General features: G+C 35.9%; 1 protein-coding gene across 4 annotated transcripts in view; it reads left to right on the forward strand.

Moving 5' to 3' along the window:
• STXBP5 (syntaxin binding protein 5) overlaps positions 1-22954 on the forward strand; it is a 174048-nt gene that overhangs the window by 16532 nt on the left and 134562 nt on the right. For all 4 annotated transcript variants that reach the window (XM_030316544.3, XM_030316546.3, XM_030316547.3 and 1 more), the window contains exons 3-4: positions 10774-10855; positions 14879-14979. In XM_030316544.3, coding sequence (XP_030172404.1) covers positions 10774-10855; positions 14879-14979 — 183 coding nt within the window. The remainder of the gene's footprint in view (positions 1-10773; positions 10856-14878; positions 14980-22954) is intronic.

The following is a 22954-nucleotide window of genomic DNA, read 5'->3' on the forward strand; positions in this document are numbered from 1 at the left end:
CTGGAGTTGCAGGATTGAATTACAGTGTTTCCCCATTCTAGCCTTATGTCACTGGACATGGGGACTAGCAATAAAAAAAGTCCATGTAATCTTAATAGGAAGTTGAAAAAGTTTAGTCTTGCAGGCGATTATCACGCTGATCAGGTGGAGGAGGCAGGTGAGGCATTCACTGACGAGAAAACTAGCACACATAGGTTGCCTTATATATCACAGCTCATCTGACGTATTTCCATTTTTTGAGGAGGATACACGTATGATGTACTGCTTTTATCTGTTGACTTTCATTCATTCCTCATAACAGTGTGGAACAAAGAAATGAAATCTCTCAGCTGCTAAGTGATTGTTGTTTATTTTTATACTACCTGGTAGAGTTGGTCTGATGTTAAAGCTCCTTCTCTTCATTTTTAGAATGCTTTCATCAATATTCTTTGACTACATTATGGTGGTGTTTAGATTTTAACTTTGTTATAATCACATTATGGTTGAGTTTCTTCAAGACTTAAGCCATTACAAATAAAAATCATCCACTGAGCTTTTATTCAGAGTGTTAAGCCAGTTGAGAGTAGCAACACCTTGAAGGCTTACTAGAGGCGTGAATTACTCTGTTTGCTGAAAGTACACGAATGTGCTAAAAGAAATGGCAAGAGAGGTTAGTGGAAATCATCAGAGTTTGTGATGGATTAAAATATCCTCTTGGGTTTATTTTACTGTGGCAGGGATGAACAGTTTACACTTTAAAGACTTTTTGGTTTGTTAGCAGAATATGTGTTCAATGGAAGTTACTTTCACACAATAATATATAATTAAATGTATAATACTGTAGGATAATTTATTAGTCACTTAAGGGTTCATAGAAAGTTTAATTATCCGTATTCTCATCTTTAAACTTTGCAGAATATAAATGTATTTTCAGAAACTGCACAGCATATCAGAGTTCTCCAGTTGTTTTCCGCCATTTTGTATGTTTTCCAGTCTTCCAGTCATAGGTTGGAAAAGTGAATGTGTCACTCCTGTAGAGGTTGGAATAATGCCAGTACTTTCTTTCCTTTTTTTTTTTTTTTTTCCAAAGACAGGAATTGATGAACAGATTCTCTGAAAAGATATATAATCTTGAAAGATCTTAATAATTTACTAAGTATATACCAGTCTTGGTATTTTCACATTCTTCATAAAAAGTAGAGGTTGTCAAAATATGTGTATAATACACAGCAATAGTGAGAGCAGTGAAAACTTGCCTAGGAGCTGTCCTCTAAGAATTTAAACACGGGCTACGGTCCCATTGCCTGCTTCTTTGACTATTTTTTTAATTCGGCTTTGCTGATAGCACAGTAGAAATCCCAGGAGGAAGACTAAAAGTAAGAGAAATTTTTGTTGTGATGGTGATACCAGCCTCACAAATGATCGAAAGATAAAATTAATAAGCTGACCTTACAGATTCATGGAATTTTAAAAGCTTATAAAGGGTTTTCTTGTTGTTTCTCATCCATTAAATACTTTCTGTGTTTAAATCTTGAACGAAATAAAAATCTTTGAAAATTGAGTGCAGGACAGAAGGAAATGAGCTTAATCGCAAAAATGCTAAACTGTAGTGTGATTTTATTTTTCCTTTTTTTATGCTGCATTTCAGTTAGGTCGCTGAATAGTGAAATTCATTCATTGCTTCTAAAAGATATTTTTAAATCCTAGTTAAAGGGAAGACTGGATTCTTAAAACATTAAGAATGTAATGTTTTAGGGGCGCCTGGGTGGCTCAGTCGGTTAAGCGACCGACTTCGGCTCAGGTCACGATCTCACAGTTTGTGGGTTCGAGCCCCGCATTGGCCTCTGTGCTGACAGCTCGGAGCCTGGAGCCTGTGTTCCGTGTCTTGCTCTCTTCTCTCTCTGCCACTCCCCTGCTCACGCTCTGTCTCTCTCTGTCTCAAAAATAAATAAAACATTAAAAAAAAGAGAATATAATGTTTTAACTTGTTCCATTAATAATTGCAATCATTTCCTGCCTTAAATTCTGTCTTTTGTTTTTGCCTATTTGTGTTATCATTTATCATTCATACAAGCTGATTGTTTCTTTTGTATAACAGCTTTATGGAGTTATTTTTACATACCATATAATTCACCCTTTTAAAGTATATCGTTCAGGACTTCTCATTATATCCACTGAGTATGCAATCATTGGCATTTCTTAACTTCAGAACATTTTCTTTACGCCAGTAAGAAACCCCATACCTAGTATCAGTTGTCCTGGCTTACCCTCTTCACCCAGTCCTTCACAACCACTCACCTACTCTCTATTTCTATGGATTTATTCTGGACATATCATATAAATAGAATCATGTAATATGTAGTCTTTTATGATTGGCTTCTTTTACTTAGCATAATGTTTCTGAGGTTTATCCATATTGTGGCATGTATTAGTGGTTCCTTTCTTTTTATGGCTGAATATCTCATAGTATAAATACACTGCTTATTATTTAATAATCAGTTGATGGACATTTGGATTTTCCTCTTTTTTGACTCTTAGGAATAATGCTGTGAACATTTGTGTAGAAGTCTTGTGTGTATGTATATTTTCATCTCTCTTGTTTATATTCCTGAAGGAGTGGAATTGCAGAGTCATATGGTAACTCTGTGTTGAACATAGAGGAATTGCCAATTATTTTCCAAAGTTGGTTGCACCATCTAACAGTGGTCCTACCAATAGTAATCAAGGATTCTCATTTCTCCACGTCCTCACAAACTCTTGTAGTTGTCTTTTATAATCATATTAGAGGAGGTGGAGCGGCATTTTATTGTGGCTTTGATTCACACTTCTCAAATGACTAATGATGTTGAGCATCTATTTATATTTTGGCTCTTTGTGTATCTTCTTTTCAGAAATATCTATTCATATCCTTTCTCCATTTTTATTTTTTAAATGTTGGTTTATTTTGAGAGAGAGAGAGAGAGAGAGAGAGAGAGAGAGAGAGATTGCAGGGGAGTGGCAGAAAGAGAGAGAGGGAAGATGAGAATCCCAAGCAGAGTATATGCACTGTCAGTGCAGAGCCTGACACAGGGCCTGACTCCACGAACTGTGAGATCATGACCTGAGCTGAAACCAAGAGTTGGACGTTCAGCTGATTGGGGCACTCAGGAGTCCCTCCTTTTTCCATTTTTAAATTTGATTTTTTTTTTTTTTGTTATTCAATTGTAAAAGCCCTTTATATTCTGGATATTAAATCCTTAATCAGATACGTGATTTATAAATTCTCCTATTCTGTGGATTTTTTTTTTCATTGTCTTGACGGTGTCTTTTGAAACACACAATGTTTTTAATGTTGATGAAGTCCAGTTTATCTATTTTTTCTTTTGTGGCTTATGCTTTTGGTATTGTATCTAAGAAACCACAACCTTATCTGAGGTCACAAAGATGTATGTTTTCTTTTAGGTGTTTTATAATGTTAGCTCTTACATTTAGGTCTCCATTTTGAGCTAGTATTTTTTATATAGTGTGAGATAGGGGTCCAAATACATTTTTTTCATGTGAATATACAGTTGTCCTAAGGCCATTTGTTGAAAAGAGTATTCTTTTTCTATTGAGTTGTCTTGACATCCTTGTCAAAGTCAATTGATCATAAATGTTTATTTCTCGGTTGTCTGTTTATTCTATTGATCTAGCCATACGGTAGCTAATTATACTAATACCACACTGTCTTGATTACTGTAATATTGTATTAAGTTTTGAAATTGGGGAAATGTGAGTATTCCAACTTTGTTCTTCTTTCTAAAGATTGTTTTGGCTGTTCTGGGTCCCTTTCCACATTAATTTTAATCTCACTTAAGGCTCAACTTGTCAATTTCTGCAAATAGCTAGGATTCTGACAGACTATGTTAATTTTATAGATCAGTTTGATGAATATTATTCTGTTCCATGAATATGGGATGTTTTTTCACTTCGCTCTTGTTTCAACAATGTTTTGTTGCTTTCAATGTTTTGTAGCTACAAAGTTTTGTAGCGTACAAAGTTTCAATGTTTTGTAGCGTACAAACAAAAAAACAACAATGTTTTGTAGCTTTCAATGTTTTGTAGCGTACAAGTCTTGCATTTTGTTGAATAAATTTGTTCCTAAGTATTTTATTCTTTGAGATACTGTAAATGGAATTTTCTTCATTTCACTTCTCAGATTGTTTATTGACAATGTATAGAAGTACAATTGATTTTTGTATATTGATCTTGTGTTGTGTAGTCTTGTATTGTGCAATCACAACCTTTATTTGTTCAGTTGGTTTTTTTGTTGTTGTTGTTTGTTTGTTTTAGGGAATTCCTTAGAATTTTCCATATACAAGATCATGTCTTCTATGAGTAGAATAGTTTTAGTTTACTTCTTCCTTTTCCAGTCTGGACACTTTGTATTTCTTTTCCTTGCCTGTTTTCCCCAGCCAGAACATCCTGCATATGTTGAATGGAAATGGTGAGCACTAGTGGACATTGTCTTTTTCCTGAGCTTAACAGGAAAGTATACATTTTAATCTTTCAGCATTAAGTATGATGTGAGCTGTGGGTTTTTCATACATGCCCTTTGTCAGGCTGAGGAAGTTCCATTTTCCTTGAGTGTTTTATCATGAAAGGGGGATGGATTTAGTTAAAGGCTTCTTCTGTGTCCACTGAGATGATCATGTGATTTTTGTCCTTTATTCTACTAATACAAGTCTGTGATTCTATGGGCTTTTGAAGGATAGGGTTGTTTACTCATTTTAATATCTTGCGTAATTTGGTAAGAACAGTTCCTCTCATGTAGCTTCAGTCTCTAAAATGTTTGTAGGCTGATCATTTTACACATGAAAACATTTGTAAGGAGGCAGTCTCAAAATTTTGACTATAATTAGAATAGAGAACTCAGCTTTTTGCTAATTCTGCTTGGCTATAGTGTTCTACTATTAAAATTAGTAGGTATTTGTTACTGTGAACTAACATGAGGAATGAGTCTGAAAAAAAATTTTTTTAGTGTTTATTATTTTGAGAGAGGGAGAAAGTACATGAGCTCTGGGGATAGGCACAGAGACAGGGAGAGAGAGAATCCCAAGCAATCTCCATGCTGTCAGTGCGGAGCCCCACGCTAGGGTTCAATCCCAGGACAGTGAGATCATGACTTGAGTGGAAATCAAGAGTCAGGTGCTTAAAGGACTGAGCCACCCAGGTTGTCCCTGGAAAACATTTTTTGATTGGTGTGTTGCTTTTGCCCAGTTGCCTTTATAATGTTTACTTGCTACTAAAAGTTGCATTTGGTCTAATTTTATAGTTTTAGACCAGTCTGACTTTATTTTGTACTCAGGTAAAAAATATCATAGATGTTTCTTCTGTTTTCATTCCCTGGTTTTAAAATGAGTGAAAGCAAGTCGGGAAGTGACATTTACATTCTAACCAAGGCCCATGGATACAAAAGCACCTGGCTGTTGGGAGTCCCAGACAGACCAGGTCCGACCACTCTCTTCTGACAAAATCAAAGCAGAGAGACGAGCGGTGGTGAAACAGGAAAGGAATTTATTTCCATGAGGCTACCACAGGGAATACAGCAGGCTGGAGTCTCAGACTGTCTTCAATGTGCTTAAAATACTTCAGGAAAATGTGGGACAAACCTCAGTGGGTACACGCAGGTGGGCAGTAAAGGTCAGGTTGATCATTGTCTCAGGGTCAATTCTGTGAGCTCTTGCTGGTGTTGGGGCAGTCCCTATTGCTTGAGGGGTAGTTTTGGTTCCATCATGGGATGCTTTGCCCAGTGGGTCCTTTGCTTGAGCTAGAAGATAAGCTGGAAAGAAGAACTTAACAGAAAGTACTGATTAAGGTCAAAATGGAGATAAAGTCCTCGTTTAATATGTGAAAATTGGCTCTTTTTTGGTGAATTAAGCCTTGGTGATTTATATATAAATATTTGTATGCATATATGTGTGTGTGGGTACTGGATTTAGCTTGCCAGGGTTCAAACCCAGCTTCTTTATTAAGTAGCTGGATGGCCTTAAGTAACCTTGTTGTATCTCAGTTTCCTCTTTTGTAAACAACAGAGCCTATAGTAGAGGTACTCTTGTAAGCTAATACATATATAGTACTTGATACATATTAAGTGTTTAATAAATGTTAATTACTGTGATGATGTACTTAAAGGCTCCCTAATTCCTCCTTTCTTCCTCCTGTTCCAAAATACAAAACAAAAAAACCCATTTAGACAATTGAATGAATGTTTATTTTGAATTTGAATTTGATTATATAATGTTATAGAAGGTTTAACTGGTTTTGGTCTCTTTTTCTGTTTATCTTTCCAATTACCTCTTTTTGATTATTCTTCAGTAATTGCTAGTTTCATCATGTTTTGTTTTGTTTTGTTTTGTTTTTTCATTAAGTATTTCTTTTCTCCCTGTTGCTTACTTAGAGGTTCATACCTAAATTCAAAGACTTTGATTTCAACCTGTTTTAGTCTTGTCTTCTGCAGCTCTTATTCAGGAGTTATGATGGTGCTTGTTTGGACAAAACCCATAAGTAGTTGTGCACGCAGTTTGTGGCCTGTGTCATGGGCCATATAAATGAATTGGTTTACTCCAGAGACAAAGATGACAGTGGGATTAGGTAGATACCCTAGCTCTTGATAGGCGAACAGTAAAAAAACCAAAAAAACAAAACAACAACAAAAAAGAGACTAAAGGTATCCATTATAGGAAGATAAGACCATTTTAAAAAGAGTACACTGGAGTTCAGAATTATAAGGTAAGCTATATTGACACCAAGAAATACTCAATGTAGCCTTACAGTTTGCCTTTGTCTTATAATTGATTGCTGCATACAGAAAGGAGCAGACACCATTATAATTACAGGTATAACTATATTAGGAATCTAATATAGTCAAAGTTGTTTTTTTCTTACATTATGATATGTCAGCTGTTGGGTATCTTTAATTCTTGTTAAAGTAGTGAATATACCAGTTAAATAATGATAATGGCTACCTTTTGGGGAGTACACTCTCAGTGGTTTTAATTCTCATCATAGTTCTGCAAGTTAGGCTAGATGGGTATCTGCATCTTATAGATAAGAAAGTGGAGCGTTGGAATAATTCTCAGGTCACAGCGAGTACTGGTGGAGCCGGCATATGAACCGACTTGAAAGTAAGTGTCTTGGGGCGCCTGGGTGGCGCAGTCGGTTAAGCGTCCGACTTCAGCCAGGTCACGATCTCGCGGTCCGTGAGTTCGAGCCCCGCGTCAGGCTCTGGGCTCATGGCTCAGAGCCTGGAGCCTGTTTCCGATTCTGTGTCTCCCTCTCTCTCTCTGCCCCTCCCCCGTTCATGCTCTGTCTCTCTCTGTCCCAAAAATAAATAAACGTTGAAAAAAAAAAAAAAAAAAAAAAAAAAAAAAAAAAAGAAAGTAGGTGTCTTAATTAATTCTCACTGTGCCTCAGATGTTCCTGTGGCACATCAACAACAACAAAACAAAAAAGGTTACCTAATTAGGCTACTTCTCAGGCAATTTGGGTTTAGTAAATTTGCAGTAGAGCTGTGATTCTGACGCACTGCCAGGATTGAGAACTACTTGCTTTGGAACTTACAGTCTTTCAAACTAATATTTTTTGATTATATGTAAGTAATTTCCATTCCTTAAAATTTTAATTTAAGCTTTTTGTTACAACGAAGTAATGACTTAGGATTTTTTCCCCAACACATGGGACTTTTATAGGATCAGGATCTGTCAGGGCTGGCTGCAGCATAGTACTACCTTATCCAAAGGAAAAAGGAAAGAAACCAGTAGCAACCTTGAGAAAAAGCACTTACCTGAGCCTCAGAATTATCATTTGTAAAATATGGATAATAACTACCTTTCAGTTACCGTGAAGATTAAGTCCAGTTATGTATTTAAGATACAGAACCTAAAACTTAGTAGATAGTAAGTGCTTCTTGTTTATTAAAGTATATTTATCATCTTAGGTGTGACTATGTTAATATTAATGTCATAAAAAAAGTGCAGTTTTTCTGGCCATACATAGAGTAAGAACAGACCTTTCTTGACCTCCATGTAACCGACTTCCTGGACTTACAGATACTTTCCAGTCTCTATGAATAAAATATTGATTGATGCTCACAGCATGCTGAAGTTTTCAAACCATTGGGCCCTAATTAGCAGAGCTGTTTGCTTATACTTTACTTAACCAAGAATCGGTTCTGTGTATTCCCACATCTGTTTGTGCCTGTTATGTTTGATGTTATAATCAAGTAATTAGTTCACTTTAAGAATATATAAACTGATGAAATGTGAATACAAAATGGAGGGTTTTTTTTTTTAAGTTTATTTATTTGAGAGAGAGAGAGAACATGAGCAGGGGAGGGGCAGAGAGAGAGAGAGAGAGAGAGAGAGAGAGAGTGTATCTGAAGCTGACTCCATGCTGTCAGTGCAGAGCCTGGCATGGGGCTCAATCCCACAGACCGTGACATCATGACCTGAGCCAAAGTCAAGAGTCCGCTGTTTAACCAACTGAGTCACCCAGGCGCCCCAGAGGGTTGGACTTCATGAAGGTCAGTCACCTAAAATTTCTCTGATGCTGTGTGTATACAGTAAATGATCAGAAAAGAAATAGATTCTATGTGAATGCTACACTTAGAGTGCATTGCCAGTATCTTTAAAGTTCCATTTAAAATATTAAACTACAAATTCTATACCGGGGTAGTTATAGCTATGTTTTATTTAAGAAAAACAATTCTGAACTCTAGTATTCAGTTAAAGAATACTTTAGGGGTGCCTGTGTGGCTCAGTCAGTTGAGTGTCTGACTTCAGCTCAGGTCATGATCTTGCGGTTTGTGAGTTTGAGCCCTGCGTCGGGCTCTGTGCTGACAGCTCAGAGCCTGGAGCCTGCTTCGGATTCTGCGTCTCCCTCTCTCTTTGCCCCTCTCCTGCTCACGCCCTGTCTCTCAAAAACAAGGAAACATTAAACACGTAAAAATATATATATAGAAGTGTTTGGATAATATCACAAGATATGCAAAATTGTATATGATTTCTGAAAAATATGATAGGTAAATAGAATTTGTATGATTTTTCATAATAGCTCACATTTTTCATTAACTTCTCATCTGATAATAGGAGAAGTTTTACTCCATGTAAAATGAGAATTTTAGAATATGCTGATTGGTGCCAGCAAGACTTATTTAGCTGGATGGATTAGAATTAGACTCACTCTGCTAGCAAAAAAGGCAGAGTCTGTGCTGTCATCCTGACAAAAGAAATGGATGAACAGAGATGTAGGTATTTCTTTCTTCGGCCAAACAGGTGTGATTTGGTACCGTGCCAGGAGAGCCATTGAAATCTAGCTTCCTGTAGATGCTTTTGGGCAATTGCTGTAGTGAAAGTAGTACTATTAATACTGATGACGATGATGGTGATGGTAAAAGTTTAAAGAGTAGGGTAGTATAAGCTAAACATGCATGATTAGTCTATTAGTTTATGAAATATTAGAGCAATTAATTGCTGGCAATAAAATGAACAAAATCCCTGGAAAATAAATATCTCCTAGAAAAACTTCTAGAACTCAGAAGGAAAAGGTGCATAGAAAATAAGAATTTAACTTTTAGCGTGATTATTTTTACTTAAGAACCCTAGGGGGCATGTATTAATAGAATATAGGAAATAGTCTATATACCTGAATATGGCATTGTATAAAGAGAGCTACAGTTTTATTAAATCCCATCATATCTTGGTTTTAGGTGTAAATTTTTATTTTCAGTTAATATTTACTAATAATTTTATGAAATCCCATCATATCTTAGTTTTAGATATAAATTTTTATTTTCAGTTAATGTTTATTAACTAGTGAAAAGTAGATTAGCAGTATGTTAAAATGGCTAATTTCTTATTTCAAGTTTATGAAAATAAAAAGCATGTAACAATGTCTGGCACATAGTAAGTTGTGTAAGTGTTCGGATTTTTTGTTTTGTTGTTAGCATACCTTAGTATTAAGAGTATAGACTCTGGAGCCAGATTGCTTATTCAGATCGCTCCTCTGCTGCTTTCTAGTCGTGTGACTTACAAGTTACTTGATTCCTCTGTGCTTCAGTTTCTTCTTGTTCATAGGGCAGAAACTATATATTCTTCATAGATTATGAGGATTAAATGAGTTAATATATATGACATGTTTAGTATAATGCCTGACACAGAAAATGTGTGTTTATTTTTATCATGGGGAAATTAATAGAAGTTTGCATATTTTGTATTCAAGCCTGTTGTAAAAGATTGATATGTTCATTGGTAATATAACATGCCACAATTGCAAACATAGTTACGTGGTTATATTAACTTACACTATTGAAAAATAACACTATAGGTGTGAACAATGCCACTAAAAAGATTGGCTCCAAAAGCGTTATTCTAAAATGACATGTCTCTGCTTTTCAGATTTGTTTGCTGTCTTGGGCAAAATTGGATGTTCTGCAGATCAACTATCTTTTCTCTTTTTATTTTAAGGGAAAGAAAAAAAATACCTGAGCCAGAGTAAAGTGTATTAAATATAAATATTGTTGTTTTTGATAGTTCTTTTGTTTTCTAGAAAGAACAGCTACTTATTTCTTCTAGACCTATAATCTCTGAGACTTCTGATTATGAGCAGAAGCTAGCTGATTTGATGGATGTGTAATAAATGTAACTCTGAATCTCAATCTCAGTAAAAAACCTGAATTGAATATCAGGTCATTGGAATGTTGGTCTATTATATAACTTAGCAATTGCTGTAAAAAGCCCATGCATACCATAGACTCCTTAATGAAATTAATCACAGCTTTGGTCGTCCAGGAGTAGAATGTTATTGTCAACATGACAGTGGAGCTGCAGTAATCCAGCTTCAGTTCCTGATTAATGAGGTTAGTGAATTGCTTTAATCTGTCCTACTTATATATGAAATAGGGGCACATCTGGTCTTTCAGATTTCTTGCATGCATTCATATTTAAATATTTGTACAAAAGTGAATTTCTTAAAGATCAGAGCTAATAGCAGCTCACTTTATGGCATCATGGGAAGTTACATAAATAATGTAAGATGTTTCTCAAGACAGTGTTGCAAATAGAATGGAATAAGGTGCTACGTTTAAGTTTTATTTCATGGATATTGAAAGTTATGTAACGCTAAAATCTGTATTAAAAAACTGTTTTTAGAGATTGAGCTTATTATAAACGACAAAATGTACTTCTCTAATAAATTGTTTGAAATATAACCAGGAAACGAAAATCCATTAGAAACTGGTTATTGTCCAAAATTCTTGTTTTGTCACTTACTGGTTCAAGTAATTGATGATGCCTTTCTTTTTGATGGAGTATAAAGTTAGGAAGGAGCTCAGGAAACAAATACTATTTTATCAGCAGTGTAGACAGCATGCTTGCAGGTTTTAAAAAAAGTTTTTGCCATGACATGGAGCTGGAGAGTGTAATGCTAAGTGAAATAAGTCAGAGAAAGAGAAATAACATACGATTTCACTCATATATGGAATTTAAGAAACAAATGAGCAAAAGGAATAGAAAGAGACAAATCAAGAAACAGACTCTTAATTATAGAGAACAAAGTGATGGTTATCAGAGGGGAGAAGGGTGTGTAGGGATGGGGGATAGGTGATGGGCATTAAGGAGCGCACTTGTCCTGATGAGCACCAGGTGAGGTATGGGAGTGTTGACTCACTATGTTGTACACCTAAAACTAATATAACACTGTATGTTAACTAACTGGAATTTAAAAAATAATAATAAAAAGTTAAAAAATTAAAAATATGAGCAACACTGAGAATGATGTTTATTGTATGCAGTGATGGGCAGGAAAAGCTGGTCATAAGAAATTACTCCAGAAAAGTCTCTTCTATCTTCAGATGTGGTGATAGTCTGCGGACGTTCTTTTTGCCCTCATGTCCTTAGGTTCCGTGGAATAAATTCTTAAATATATATGAGTGGAAAAAAAACAATACTTGATACCTCTAACCTTATGTAAAATGTTTTTATTTATATCAGAATATTAATATGCAATTGTTTAGGCTTTTCAGAGCCAGAAGTGTAATTTAAAAACTTCAGTGTTCTGTATAGAATTGTGTAATAGGTATTGTAAAATGTTAAAGTACAAAAGAAATCATAATATAGAAAGTTGTGGAACCCTGTTAGGAGGACTCAAGATTAGTTTCCTGTTTTTAAAACACTTTTGTTATGAAATAATTCTATTAGCAGTTAGTTTCAAAATAAAGAGGTCCTGTGTGTACTCCACCCAGCTTCCCCCAATAGTAACATTATGCATAACAGTAGTAAGATCTCAAACCAGCAAAATAACGTCCATATACTACTATTAGCTAGACTATAGACCTTATTTAGATTTCACCACCAGGTTTCTACATGCACTCGTGTGTGTGTGTGTGTGTGTGTGGTTCTGTGCAGTTTTATGACACATATAGATTTGTGTAATGACCACCTTGAACAAGATACAGATCAGTTTCATCATCATAAAGAAATTCCCTAAGGCTACCCTTTTATAATTGTGCCCCTTCCTGCTCGCAGTCCCTAATCCCTGGCAACTATTAACCTGTTCTCCATCTTTATACTTGTGTTAAGATTATTTCTTAAGGCTGTACATGAACCAGGGCACCTGGGTGGCTCAGTTTCGTGTCTTAATTTCGGCTCAGGTCATGATCTCACTGTGAGTTTGAGACCTGTGTCGGGCTCTGTGCAGACAGCACGAAGCCTGCTTGAGATTCTCTCTCTCCCTCTCTCTCTGCCCCTCCCCTGCTCACTTGCTTTCTCTCTCTCTCAAAATAAATAAACATTAAAAAAAGAAGCTGTACATGAACCAATGTAAATAACATATTGCAGATTACCTATACACCTAAATTTTAGCAATCTTAAGTAGTTTATGTTGTCATTTGTATTACAGGGTTCTTCTTTAATAGGAGTCATCATAGAGTTCTTGGATGTGACTTTTTATTTTACATGCTCGAATGTTACTTTTTGAGTACTTGAAGGTGATGTTACTGTTTTAAAAATGCTTTTCAAAATATGAATATTTAAATGAGGTTAGATATGGAAATCTGATCATTGAGAGTAGGCATTTGCTTTTGTTTTTAGTAAACCATATATATAGGTAAAGGAGCCATCAGAGGAGGTAGTCAAGCTGTTACTGCCATTCTGGCTCTACATCTCTTCTTGAGATTTCAAAACGGTGTGTACATCATGAGAGGGAATTGACATGCTGTGAAACTATGGTGGAAATAAGAATGAAGAGTACAGATCTTTGATACTCTGAATCCTTTGAGTTTCACTGCTTCAAAATGATGTATTTTTTATATATTTTTGTTTATCTTTTTTTTTTTTTTTTTTTTTTTTTAGGGAGAGAGGGAGAAAGCGTGAGTGGGAGAGAGGAACAGAGGGAAAGAGAGAGAGAATCCTGAGCAGTTCCCATGCCCAGTGTGGTATCTGACACAGGGCTTGATCCTACTACCCTGGGATCATGATCCGAGCTGAAATCAAGAGTCGGGTACTCACCCAGCTGAGCCACTAGGCATCCCTGCTTCAAAGTGGTATTAGATAAGACGATGCTTTCTAGTGAAAGGGAGAGTATGTGGACTTTATTTCTGCTTACTGGTAGTCATGTAGCAGTAGGAATTACACAATAGAGTAGCCTCCATAGCATTGCGAAAGGGGAAAGGCCTTGGAGAGATAATTTAATGTAAATTTTGCCTTTAGAGCTATTTTAATCCTCTCTGATAAATGAGAAACTCTTAGGTTAAAAAAGGGGATTTTAAAATTTCTCATAATAACCTAAATGATTAGAACTACAAATCCTTTTTGAAATTAACATAAATTTGGGGCGCCTGGGTGGCGCAGTCGGTTAAGCGTCCGACTTCAGCCAGGTCACGATCTCGCGGTCCGTGAGTTCGAGCCCCGCGTCAGGCTCTGGGCTGATGGCTCAGAGCCTGGAGCCTGTTTCCGATTCTGTGTCTCCCTCTCTCTCTGCCCCTCCCCCGTTCATGCTCTGTCTCTGTCTCAAAAAATAAATAAACGTTAAAAAAAAAAAAAAAAATTTGAAATTAACATAAATTCTTCATATTACATTTTTTAAAATTTATTCTGTCAGTAGAGATGAAAAGTATCTGACTCTTTTCAGGAAAACATGCGCATGTCTTAATAAATCAGCCTCAGTCCAGAGATTCTTAATCCTGTTCACACATCAGAATCACCTCTGAAGATTTTTATAAATACACAGAGGTCCTTGCTCTGAAAATTCTGGTTTGTCAGGTCATGGGTGAGACAGAACTTCCTGTGTGATTCTCACCTAGAACCAGAGATTTTCTTCTCCATGCTTAACAGGATTTAATACTATCAGATATTTTAACTTTCTAAATTGGTTGATTGTTCAACCCTTTAAATATTGAAGTTAGAGTGTGCTAAATGCTATCTTTATTTTCTGTATCATTCTAGTAGTAGAATTAGGATCTAGGCATAGTACATTCAGAAGAATTTGTCTTAAGCCAAATAAAATGCGAAGGTTCCTTCATACTGTATTTTTCTTTTACCCAAGGAAGATGTACGGTAGTGGTCAAGCCACCCAAATAGTCTGACCTCTAATTTTATATAGCTAGTTATCAACCTTAATATCCAACTAGATTCTAGTATGCTTGTAGTGTATAAGATACTAAATTATACTTTATTGAAGTTAAAACATTTCTTACACATACATATACATGTAACACACCGTTTTACACCTGCTGTTTAGAATTTGGGTGAGGCAAATATTTCTCTAAACTAAACCTATTGGCAGAAAGTTTTGAAGTCTGGGAAGATTTTTTTGGCAGCTCTTTAGTAGCTTTAGTGTTTGCAAAATATATTCTGTGTAAAATGTATTACATTTTATTTTTAAGGGAGCTCTCGTGAGTGCCTTGGCTGATGACACCTTACATTTATGGAATTTACGTCAAAAGAGACCTGCTATATTACATTCACTTAAATTTTGCAGAGAAAGGTAAGAATTCTTTGTTATCCTATATATAAGATATTTGTTATTCTATTTTGAAATGTTTTCTTTGAATTTTATTCTTTGATTTTATTTTTTTGTGATAGACTTTATGCACAATCTAAAAAATAATTCAAAAACTTCAAAGGATATACAATAAAAAGCAAGTTTCCTTCCTTTCCAGACCCATTTCCCTCTCCAGAGACACCACATAAATTTGTTTTGTGTCCTTCTAGAAATACTTAGTCTGTGCATGTAGGCAAAAATCTCTGTATATAGCTCCTTTTTTTTTTTTTTTTTTTTTTTTTTTGCATAAAAGGGAAGGCATTATATATTCCTTCTATAATTTGTGTTCACTCAATAATATATCTGATTGTTAACTATTGGACACAGGCCAGCCTTCCTTTGTTATTTTCACAACAGCATGATATCCCATTGTATGGAAGTTCCCTAATTTAGTCAGTCTTCATCAATGGACATTTATATCCTTTTTGGTCTGCTGTTCGTTTCCTCTGCTGTGTTGTGATGTTATGTTACATATATGTCTTCATGCATTTATTCAAGTCTATCTGTAAGGTAAATTCGTAGAAATATAACAGTTTGGTCACAGAAATCTCGTATATGACTTGTGAGCTTTGTGCTATGATTAGTAAGACCTTGTTTTTTACTTTCTTAATTCCAGTATAATGAACACACAGTGTTATGTTAGTTTTCAGGGTACAATATGGTGATTCAACACTTACATACATTATTCAGCACTCATCCTAAGTGTACTCTTAATCCTCTTTCACTTACTTTACCCATTCCCTCACCCACCTCCCCTCTGCTAACCATCAGTTCTCTATAGTTAAAAGTCTGGTTTTTTGGTCTTTTGTTCATTTGTTTTGTTTCTTAAATTTCACATGTAAGTGAAATCATATGGTATTTGTCTTTCTCTGACTTATTTCACTTAGCATTATACCTTCTAGATCCATCCATGTCGTTGCAAGTGGCAAGATTTCATTCCTTTTTATGGCCCAGTAATATTCTACTGTATATTAGACCTTTTCCACCCTAATTTGATTAAACATTCTCCCATATTTTATTTTTTTTTTAATTTGTAAAATTTATTTAGTTTGAGAGGAATAGAGAGAACACGTGTGAGTGGGGGAAAGGGAGAGACAGAATCCCAAGCAGGCTCCATGCTGTCAGTGCAGAGCCAACTTGGGGCTCAATTCCATGAACTGTGAGATCATGACATGAGCCAAAATCAAGAGTTGGACGCTTAACCGACTGAGCCACCCAGGAGCCCCTCCCATATTTTCTTATAATGCTCTTAAAGTTGCATTTTTGTGCTAAATCTTTAATTCATCTAGAACTTACTTCGGCATGAAGTAAGAGTAAAAAATATAGCCCCCCCATTGCTTATGAGATACATTTTTCGATGTATATATAAAAATGTGTGTGTGTGTGCGCGCACTCATAAGCAGGAGCAGATGTGAATATATATGTATATGTGCCAAAGTTAAGAAATCTGGGTCTATGTAGTATCTAAATGCAGCGAGGTTAGTGTCTTTAGGCCCTGTTTTCTGTGAAAGCCAGGCGTCAGACTGCCCAATGCGTATCCAAGGATCAGACCATTCCTGCTTTGATAAATGTTGATCTGTTCAGGTTATATAAATAGGTCAATTTGTAAGTCTGGGTTTTTGCCCACGGTGGCCCTCCAACGCAGGCAAGCTAAAAAGGCTGGTGAGAATATAGCAGTTCAGACTTCTTTAGCCAACACCAAGACCTGTTTACACCATGTGGTGTTCAGAGACTAGAGTTGGCCGGGATCAGTAGCAAAATTTGCTGTTGGGCTACATCTTGCTTAGGAAGATAGATCATCTTAGTAACTTGGAGTCATGGTTCTGCTTCTTCCAGGAGAGGGACAGAAGTGAAGGAGGAGTTAATGGAAGGAGGGAGGGTGACATAGGGCAGGAAAAGCAAACAGTTAACGTTCAGTTCTTTTCTACCTGCTAGGAATAGGGCCAGCCTCAACTTGCCAGGCAGAATTCCTTAGTCTCCTTGCCACCTGGATCACAGGGGGAGTCCTACATCAACTTCAGATGCCATCAAGCAGGTGGAGATAGTGATAGACATCTTAGTGCTAGTGCACATCTTGTCAGTCTCATAGCACCTGCTGGAAATGGAAGTATAGGTCTAGCAGAGTTGCTGTCTTCCTGGTGTGATTTTACCCCCCCTCCCCCAGGGCATTCGACAATGTCTATAGACCTGTTTTGTCACAGTTAGAGGAGGGAGGGGTGAGCAGTGCTATTCGCTTCTAGTAGATAAAGGCCAGGGATGCTGCCAAATATCTTACAGTGACAAAGCAGTCAGTCCCTCATAACAAAGAGTTTATCTGGTCCAAAATATCAACAGTGTCAAAGTTAGGAAACTGGACTCTAGCACATCACAGTGATTTCATTTGGTCCATGTAGTGTTGTGATCTGCTACCCACTGGAAGGATGCTGATGCTACCAGGATGTAGAATTCCAACAGAAGAATGCCTGTGATACCTCAGTGCCAGTGGCCTGTCCATATTTCTCACCGGGACACAGGAATGTAGCAGTATGTGGTCCAAAATCACAAACATATACTGTAGGTTATTATGGTATATCTTCATGCAGAAAGGTCTGAAGTTCAACGGGCTGCAGAATAGTCACAGTCCTATGATGTAAGTAAGTCTCTTCAATAGTGCTTCCAGGGATGTCTCCAAGAAATTCTGGTAAAAGTGGGTAAAGAATGGCGAGTTCGTCTATAAGGTGCTTGTAGGCACAATCTTGACAAACAGAAGGCACCTTTGTGTGAAGTACAAAAAAGGAACCTGTCTTCTTGGTGAATGCAGCCTCACAGAGTCCACCACTACCTTCCTGGGTCAGGTGCTATTATGCAGGGCATATTCTGCACAGTTGTATGCGATGGTCCTAAAAGTTACAAATGAAATAAACTGATAGAGTTCCCGGTTTTGAGTTTTGTAATAGTCTTTACCCACCTGACCAGCAGAAATTAGTTGGTCCTGTTCAAAGTTCAACTTCCCCTCGGACTTCATTAGGGCAATACTTGTTCCTTGAATATCCCCTTAGCATGAGATCCTCTAGGATAGCTAGACTTGTATGGCGCCCATTGGACCTAAAATGTTAAGGAATGGGCTTGATGTCTCATGGATGAAGCTACTTATATTCTCTCAAGGCTGAAGTTCAGATTTCTTCAAGGGGCAGGAAGGAGAGAGGTAGCAATTGGGAGGAGCCTCACTTTCTTCCGTACTTAGCTACAGATGGGGAGAGGAAGGCACAGTAGAGGTTTCCTCCAGCTCTAGGAACATACCCTTGGTGGCAAGACTTAGCTGCCCGTCAGCCTGAGCTCTCTTTCAGGACTGTAATCTGTACCTGGATGGAAACCTTCTGTTAGAGCACCTATCTCTAGGTAGGGGAAGGGACAAAATCTTGCCATGCCCTGCTAGTCCTTCCATCTCCCACATTTGTAGGAATCTATCCTTTTTTTTTTTTTTTTAATAACTTTACATTCAGTTTTTATATGTGTCCATCAGGATAGTCTGTCTGGGTTATGCTATAATCTTAATGACTCAAGTCTTAATGACATAATACAGCAACAATTTATTTTTGCTTATATATACATCCTCTGTGGGTTTGCTGGAACTCTGTTCCTTTTCATTACCACTATTCCAGAACCTGGCTAAGGAACAGCCGGTCTTTACAACATTGCCAGTCACTATAGGAGGGAGAAAGAGACTGTGGTGACGCATGTGTTGGCTCTTAAAGTTTCTGCCTGGAAATGACACATCTCTTGCACTCTTGTTTCATGGGCTGTGGGAATAAGTATCATGGCCATCTCTCATTTCACTCTCATCACCAACAATTTTAAAAAGCAGGAAATCTTGTGAATATTTTTAATGACTACCAGAGTGCTTATTTTTATTCTTGACATCAAAGTACAATAACAAGTCGCCTAGTTGGTTTTCTCCTTATTTCACAGTGGATTCGGCCAACTTAATAGTAAATTACTCCATTTCATTTTTATGCCATTTACGTTTTTACTTTTGAGACTAGGAAAGGTAGAAAACTATGAAAATTTTTATTTAAATAACTTTTCATTTCATTTCATTACATTTGTCAAATATGTAAACTTTTTATCATAATATTGTTTTATTTTTGTAAGTAAATTTTCTTAATGTAGTAGAAATTTGTGAATGTAATGGAAACTATATGTAGTGATTTAAATTATATTTTTTCATAATATGGATTTTTCCAGTTTTGACTTAAAAATTGTGCTAAAATACACGTAAAATTGATTATCGCAACCATTTTTGAGTGTACAGTTCAGTAGTGTTAAGTACACTCACATCTTGTACAACTATGTAATGTGGGTATTTGGATAGAATTTCACTTTTTTGGTATTGAGGAAAATACCAAAAGAAATACCAAAAGAAAAAGAAATTGAGAGTCTCAAGTCTTAGTTTTAACTATATGAAATTGGGCAGGTTACTTTATTGCTTTGTGTGTTGGTTTAATGATTTGCAGAAATTTTTCCTCTTTGATCCATGTAATTCTTTATCATTTCTTTTCTCTCATATGTTAAAACAACTTCCTCTTATCCCAATTTATTCTATAGGTAATTATAGAATGCCTGTTATGTGCCAGCTTAATGCTAGCTGCTGAGTGTACTTTGGTAAACAAGACAGACTTGGGCTTTGCCATTAGGATCTTGGTCAAAGTTAAGACGAGCTTAGCTTCCCAGATAGGCCTGTTAAAATGACATTTGTTCATAGTAAATAAATATGTATCTCAATTCCCGTAAATGATTTTGAGTTGGGGGATAACATAAACTTATAAATCTCCTCCTTGGTTAGCAACCTACGTATGCTGATTGTCAAGTTTAGTTCTTACCGTACGTGGTTACTTAGCTTCAGATACGATTTTCTCTATCATTGAAAAGCATTGTACCATATTGGTTAAGAGTTTAGACTTTGGGCCAAACTGCCTATGTAGAATCTTAGTGCATAGCTCAGTCACCTATTAACTGTATGAGTTTTGTGATCTGTAAAATGGATAATTATTGTCTCACAAAAGCCCCAAGGTGCATATTATAAAGTTAATACATATAAAATAAGTAATATGTACAAAGCATTTGGAACAGTGCCTTAGAAATCACCTATATAGTTGTTTTTTTTTAAAGGTATTGTATTTACTTAAAGTAATAATTTTGTAACTTGAAGTATCTGCATCAGCTGTACCAGAGATTTGACTTATTAGACAGTCTTTATAGAAACAACTAATTGACATTGGAAAATCATTAGAGCCGATGATATTGGCTTTACATGGCTTTATACATGTAACAGAGAAATTCTTTGGCTTTGGTGGAAAATGAGAATTTGATAAGTAAAATTCTGTCTGGTAGGTTTTTTTGTTTTAATTAGAGTATGTTCCATTTAGTTTCTCTGTTTGCTTATTTATTTATTTTAAGGAAGTTTAATTGGGAGGAGTTCATGGATTTATAAGCAACTACAACTATCTGTTCTGCTAGTTTTTTATCGCCTTGAACATGACCAGTATTCTCAACCATGTTAGAGCAGTTAAAAATATATGAAACATTTTAAGACTGAAGACTAAATTATAGATCTGGGATTTCCTCTTTAAAACCTTCTATTGTCTAATTATTATATCTCTACTAATTATCTCTAATAAATTCTGTGTTTTTCATAAAACACTTTCACATAAATGTTATTTAGTCTCTGGGGTCAAGAAAAATTTCCCCAAGTGAAATTTCAAAGAGTAGAATTTTTCTCCATAAATATGTTAGACACCTGAAAAGCTGAGTCTTTAATACTGAAATTAATGTATTTCTTTTAAGATATATTTCTTTTATTCTGACACATTTATATCTATTCATTTGTTATTAGATACAAGTACTGGTTTAGAGACTAAAAAAAGCATGCATGCATTCTAATGGTTAGCAAAATGCAATATTCTATGGAATACATTAGTAATAAAAAATTTCATCCTAACAGTTATCAATGGTGCATCAGTGTCCAAAGTCCTTAAGAAAAGAAAATATTTCAGAGATGGAGTAATTTATTCAGATACTAGGACCTCAGTGGAGGAGTTGACGCCTGTAAGGTACTTCAGGAAGTGACTGCTGCTGTAGCATTAGATTTTCTTAGTAGCAAAAAATAAATTATTGTAGAAACAAAAACTGATTTATCCCATTATACTCTTAATTAAAATATTACTTAAATTTGTGCTTTGCATATTCATGAGGCTTATAATTTGCTCAGTATAAACATGAACAGGGCATAGCTATAAAAGAATATTTGGCTAGCTACCAGCCCTTAAAATATCTGTACAGGTCTTCCAAAGATTTTGAATTAATTCACTGCACATACTGAATAAGAAAAAAAAATAATCATAATATTGCAACAAATTAGAAATCTAGAATTATAGTTTTTGTAGTAATTGTGTCTATTGGCAAAATATTTCTCTTTTAAGTAGCTTAACGAAAAGTGTACAAGCATTAGAAATAAGAGTGATTTTGTGTGATGAAATTGAGGACTAGAACACAGTAATGGAATGGAATGCAGGCTGTTAGGAAGCCTGACAGAGGGTCTGCTATTCTGGACCTAATTCTAATCCAGGAAAGAGAATTGCTTGGAGTTCTGTGGAAGTGATGAGTCATCTCAGGGATTATTAGAGAACCATGTCCTGAGACAAAATTTAAAAAGAAAAAAGGAAACTGTCAGTGTTTATTTAGAGGGAAGATGATTGTGATTTGATGACCTTGAGACTGTAAAAGGAAAAATGGTCAGGAAGTGTTGGATAGCTTCCTAGAAGAAAATTATCCATAACTAAGAAATTCTGACAAGGAAGTTCGGAGAGACATCCAAAGAGACTGGTCTAGTTACATAAGGGCCTTATGTATTCAGGTATAAAAAGATTGTATGGAAGGAGGGGGACACATAATCAAAGGTGAATATAAGAATAATTTATCTCTCTTAATAAGCAAAATGACCTAAGGCTTGTGAAAAATAATAAAGACAAAATAATGAATGAAAACAGTTTTACTTTTTATGTTGAGGGCAAGAAAGCTAGGTAGATTAATGATTGGTACAGTCGGGGCATATATTATTCCTCTAACTGTATTCATGCAGTACTGGCTCAGACAAATTATGTCTTAGAGTGCTAAAAAGGGTTGGCTCCTGTGCCATTATTGATTGGCCTAGGAGGAATATAGAGTGGGAACAGTGCTTTAAATTTGGAAATGAAAAAAAAGACACTTTAGAAGGTGAATGATGTTCAGTTCAGCAAACATTGGGTGCATTCTGTGTGCTAGGTATTGGGATAAGAAAGATGAATAAAATGCTTGAATAGCTTACATCAGAGCCCAGACATATAATAAGTATGACATAATGTGGATAAATGTCATTTTAGAAGTTTATGTTAAAAACCTAGGATAGAATAACTAATTCAGTCTTCAACTTAAAGATATACTGACTTCTTTTAAGACAGAAGTCAGTCATCAGGACAATGCAGACTAAAACCAACCAGATTATCACTACACATCCATCAGAAGGGCTAAAACGTTGGCTTGGATGAGACACTATCGGAACTTTGCATATTCTGCTGGGAGTGTTAAGTTTTAGTCACTTCAGAAAAATGTTTTGCAGTATTCACAAATTCCATAACCCAACAGTTCCTGTCCTAAACATATATGTGGGGTAGACAGAATTTTAAAATGGGTCCCAAGATACTGGTCCCTCATGTCCACACACCAACTCCTAGTTATTTATACAACACTACTTAACTCTAGGTGAAGGTTTTTTTGTAGATGTCATTGAGGTCCCAATTAATTGACCTTATGATAGGGCAGTTATTCTCAGCAAACCTGATTTAGTTAACTGAGCCTTTAAAAAGGACTAGATTCTTCCTGGCACAGGGTTCAGGGCATGACA

Source organism: Lynx canadensis, chromosome B2 (assembly GCF_007474595.2).
Source record: "Lynx canadensis isolate LIC74 chromosome B2, mLynCan4.pri.v2, whole genome shotgun sequence".
Classification (NCBI taxonomy): domain Eukaryota; kingdom Metazoa; phylum Chordata; class Mammalia; order Carnivora; family Felidae; genus Lynx; species Lynx canadensis.